Genomic DNA, 5,213 nt, shown 5'->3' with positions numbered 1-5,213 from the left:
GACGATTCTTGGATAATAAAATCCTTTTCTTTTCTTCATCCCAATTTCCAAAACAACAGTCGTCCTACAGTCACCTCTTTTCTTTCACCCACCTGAAAATCCACACAACCCAAAAACTCCCTTATTATTAGAAAATAAGAATTAACAGTTTCTTAAGAAACCATGTATGAATTTGGGACAGAGCTAATAATTGAGAACTACAAAGTGCCATGGCTAATTTGGATTCAGTTAGTGGTGATGATTCTTCTTGTTTTGCTTCTATTCTTTGGGTTCAATATTTTGGATCTTCCTAACAACTCAAATTCTGGTGCTTCTTCTTCTACTTCTACTGCTATATCTCAATGTCCTACCGGTTCTTCCCCAAATTGCAACTCAACTGCGACCCTTCAGGTTTGAAAAATAAATCACTTCTTTCTCAATTGGGTATTGGTTAATTTCTGTAGTTTCTCTTTTATTTATGTACAAATTGGAAAATGGAAACTTTTTTCTTGAGTAATTCCCTTTATGTTTTGTTTTCTTATTTTGAAAATTTAGCTTGCCAGTTGAGTCGATAATTTCTCTGATTCTTTGACTTTCTCTTTTTTCGAGGTAAAAATGGGATTTTTTTCCTTTTCTTTTTCTGAAGTTGGTTTTGATCGATTTGTTTCTGGGGCCTGAAAAATGGGATTTTTTCCTTTTCTTCATTTCCTTTTGGGATATGGGGAGAAAATGAAATGGAATTGTGGTTGATACTTGATAGTGACCTAATTAAAAAGTACTTTTCTGTTATGTAAAAATCAAGAATTGAGGTGGAGTTAGAAATATAAATTACAGATGAAATTTAAAGTCACTTGAAAAAGCAAAACTATTTTCTGAAATAGTTCATCTTTGAATACTACTGTTGTTCATTTTACCTTTAACTGTTCTGATGACCAAATTAATTGAAAATTTTAGAAAATTACTTTAATGTTGCTTTGGAAAATGACTGCCTCTGAACATTTAATGTGGGCTAATAAGTGGACAATAATGTACAAGGGTAAGGTCAAATGATAGATAGGGAATAGTATACTACTCCGCTTGATATATTCTGATGGAGTAATAGTTTATGAATTTTTTAATAATTATGTTTGGAACCTATTTCCTTAATATTAGAAAATGAAAAAAATACCTGGTCCATTAATCTCTTTCAGATTTTTTTTGGGTGGATTGAGGGGGGGGGGGGGGGTTAGGGTGTTGTCAAAGAAAAGAATAATTCTTGTCAAAGTTAGAGAAGTAGATTGGGTATATTATTCAGGGTTTGCTTATGCCACCAGCAAAAGCATGGAAGTCTGAACTTCCATTCTTCAGTTTGCTATAATGATGGTAATATTTTCCACAAAAAGCAAAGGTTGATAAATGATGACCAACTCTTGTTCTGGACCACTAGATGTAATCACCTTAGCTTTAGGGAAATAAAATGAGTAGATAGTTGTCATTTTGTAAAATAGTTGGTTCACTGAGTATGGCATACAATATTGGTGGTGTCCTGGCCAGTTTGCTCGCATCTCATTAAATTCAATGAGTATCGGTAACTCTATCCATCAATGGGTTAGACATATGCCTCTGTCAATTTTAAATGTCATTTGAGGTTTTGGCATTCCCGTTAAGAAAATCATTTAATAGTATTAATAATAAGACTTATTTGACTAAATTCAGACCCCACAATGTGGATAATACTGGGTACTTATTTGACTAATAGCATGTTTGGCCAAGCTTCTCAAGAGTCTAAAAGTGCTTCTTTTTTTTTTCCCCTCAAAAGTACTTTTTTCCCTAACTTGAGGTGTTTGGCCAAGTTTTTTTGGGAAAAAAAAAATATTTTTGGGAAGAAGCAAAAGCAGAAGCCGTTTTGACAATTCTTCTTACTAAAAATACCCTTAACAAAATATAATTTATACCAAAATAACCGTTAAACCTAATATAGGATATTAATGTATAAATATTTCTTATTATTTTTAGGATAGCTTTCTAATATATAGTGACTTTAGAGGTGAATGCTTTTATATTTGTTGAATGATTTTTAATATATTTAACTTATATTAAAAGAATTAAGTACTTTTAAATTTTATTTTCATATTTTACTTATATAAAATGAAAAGATTTAATTATTGCCTATAATAATAAATTTTTAAGATTATTTATTTACTTATAATATTAACTATTAAGTAAATTTATTCATGTCCTTATTCGTAATTTGATATTTAAAAACACTTTATGAAAAGCTTGGCCAAACACAAATTATTGCTCAAAAGTGCTTTTCAGAGTAATTAGCCAAACACAAAATGATTCTCTCCAAAAGTACTTTTTTCAAAAGCACATATCAAAATAAGCTGATTTCTCAAACTTGGCCAAACAGGCTATAAATTACTCTTTATCTCTCCTCAAAATGAGTAATAATTTTTGAAAGACTTTTTAGAAAATTGTAGTATAAGATTATTTATTTGAGCAAGAGTAGATTTGAAAATTATTAAATTAATGTCTTCCTGATTTCCTAAAGCAAGCTTATCTTTTACCAAACTTGTTTGCTAAAACCACATTTAAAATTGATGGTAGGTAGTACTTTCCAAGTATAAACATTCAATCTGCTTTATTTTTTAGATTGGTGAATTGTTTTCAGAATTAAAACTTACACACTGAAAATCTCTTTTTCTGATACAATCTTTTTGTCAGAATTATGAATTAAAAAGCAACTGAGGCAACTAGCATAAAACTGAATCCTCATTGTGCCAGAATTTTACTGTGATAATGTAGTTAGAAGAATAGCAGTTGAAAGTCTATGATTCAAATCTTGGAGGATATGCTCCGCGCTTGTGTTATAGACTTTGGAGGATCGTGGGATCAGTTCTTGCCCCTTGCAAAGTTCGCCTACAACAACAGCTATCAGTCGAGCATTCAGATGGCTCCCTATGAGGCATTATATGGTAGGCGGTGTCAGTCTCCAATGACTTTACTTAATGAAAATCTTGACTCTGCCGCTACTGCCTTAGTGTGTTTCTTCGCTAAAAGGCAGTCCGGTGCTCGAAGCATCCCGCATTCACGTAGGGTATGGGAAAGAGTTGCACCTCTAAGGGGTATAATGTAAGTAGTCTACCCTGATGCAAGCATCATGACTGATTTTACGGCCAGTGCCGGCCCAAGGATAAGGCTGCTAAAGCACCTGCTTTGGGCCTCATAATTTTTGGGGCCCCAAAATTTTCTAACAGGTTATATATTAATTTATTTTTAGAATAATATTTAGTGTTTTAAATGAGAAATTACGAATTTTCATAGTAAAAAAGTAGGATTATTCTCTAGACCATAAATTGAGAAAGGATTCGATTATTAATTAGTAACTCAATAAAGGTTAAAACCTTAATACAGTCCCACATCGTGTATATCTCAAGAGAAATTAAATGGATTAGATAAAATTATTAATAACTTTGCATATGAAAAACTAGAAATACAGAATTTAAACAAAATTATATATGAATTTTTCTTTTTATATTAAAAAAAAGGTATCTCATTGAAATTTTGCTTTAGGCCTCCATATTTATTGAATCACCCATATTCACGGCTCGAACATGTAACTTATAGGTCACATGAAAACAAAGTATGTTTCTTCGTTACGGTCTTAATTCACATCCACACGTAGGTTGTTCAGGAAAAAAAAAAAAAAAAAACCGGGGAGAGTTTGAGAGGAAGAGAAAAAATTTGGATATGATATTATTTAGATAAATTTTCTTATCACACCTAAACAGAGTTTGGCTTGCATTAGCTGGCATTTCTTCACATAAATTATTGTTCAACAATAGCTACCAAAAGTATAGGGACATATTTTGTTGGGTTGTTGTCAGCATGTCCACTTTTTAATATTTTGATGAAATTTTAATCTGTTGACCCTTTGTACTATAGATCTTTTTCCTAATTGTTCTGAGACTTTGTCTGTAGCACAGCCAAAAACAACTTTGCTGTGTATTGAAAGGGCACTTTTTTTCTACTACTATAGGTTATTTGAAAATAGTGGTAAAAATTGGAAAACAATGTCTGGTATTTTATTAAGCAGTTATATTGTATTAACCCTTTTTGACAGTTACCTAAGTTTATTTGTATCCTAGTGTTTCTGATGACATTTATCTTTGTGAAAATGCTAACAAGCAATTGCGATTATGTCCTTTTGTTGAATTCGAAAGAGTCTCATCTTCATTTCAGTAAGTAGATCGTTTTCTCAGAGTAATAATTCTCTTGTATTAACAATCCAGAATCGGAACCAAAACCAAAATATTAAAAGGGAAACTGAAGCTAGCACAAGCCGTGAAATCGCAAGGGCAGATGAAGCCCAGGAAAGAGATGGATCTGCAGAAAAGGACGCAACCATTTTCAAGCTTTTTGTACGTCCGCAGCACCCTTGCAATTACTTTGGACAAGCGAAACAAGCGTTTCTCAAGTGCTTGGGCTTTGATTCGGATCGTGATAATTGTAACACCAGAAGACATGCTAAAGAAGATTAATGTATGTTCTTCTTCACCCTAAAATATAAAAAAGAATGCCAATGACTCACTTCATATTAATTGCTTCCCATGTTCTATACCTTTTTTATTGTTTAAATCTTGAGATTCTAGCTTGTTTTAATGTAATCTGTTGTTTTCAGGGAAAATGCTGCTATATTTTAGTTCCTTTAGACAGAAGTGTCTGCCTTTGTACAAAGATCAAGGTCTTGGAAAGAGCAGCTGCTAGCCATTTTAAAAGTGTATTTGGATGCCTTGAGATTTTGTAAATCACATGATCCTTTTAAGGACAGGTGTAGTTTAACCCACAAAATGTTTGTTAAGCAAGATTTAACCCTTCCTTAGTCTTCAAGTTGTCAAATTGTATCTTACCCTGTATATAGCAGCTTTATATTGAGCTGAGCTAATGACTTCTTGCCTTGTCATTATAAGAACTTGCAATTGCTATTCTTCTAGTAAGGTGTTTCACAATATATGACGGTTTGATTGGTTACAAGGTTTAAGATATTAATTGACTAATAACTTGTTTGGATAGTTGTTATATATCGTTTCATGATGTATCGTATTTGTATTATATTGTATTGTATTGTATTATTTTGATCAATATAATATTTGTATAGATTGTATTGTTTGCTTTCGTTTCATGATGTCACGTACCAACAATATGAAGAATAAAATTATAATATTACAAAGAAAAAGTAGGATAGAGGATAT

The 5,213-nt window shown here is 32.0% G+C and overlaps 1 protein-coding gene across 1 annotated transcript; it reads left to right on the top strand.

Moving 5' to 3' along the window:
- On the top strand, window positions 1–4,999 carry LOC107761654 (uncharacterized). Its single transcript, XM_075228288.1, has 3 exons — window positions 1–390; window positions 4,254–4,503; window positions 4,643–4,999. The coding sequence occupies exons 1-2, from the start codon at window positions 163–165 to the stop codon at window positions 4,500–4,502; spliced, it is 477 nt and encodes a 158-aa protein (XP_075084389.1). The 5' UTR covers window positions 1–162; the 3' UTR covers window position 4,503; window positions 4,643–4,999.
- The last annotated feature ends 214 nt before the right edge of the window (window positions 5,000–5,213 follow it).

This window comes from Nicotiana tabacum, chromosome 13 (genome assembly GCF_000715075.1).
Source record: "Nicotiana tabacum cultivar K326 chromosome 13, ASM71507v2, whole genome shotgun sequence".
Lineage (NCBI taxonomy): Eukaryota > Viridiplantae > Streptophyta > Magnoliopsida > Solanales > Solanaceae > Nicotiana > Nicotiana tabacum.
Note: the sequence above shows the minus strand (reverse complement) of the source record. Positions and strands in the feature narration are given on the sequence as shown.

Bases quoted from the DNA above. Each gene is read 5' to 3' on its own strand.
- LOC107761654 (XM_075228288.1), top strand. From the start codon at position 163: ATGTATGAATTTGGGACAGAGCTAATAATTGAGAACTACAAAGTGCCA. The intron at 391-4,253 runs GTTTGAAAAATA...TTAACAATCCAG, and splicing joins ACTCAACTGCGACCCTTCAG to AATCGGAACCAAAACCAAAA.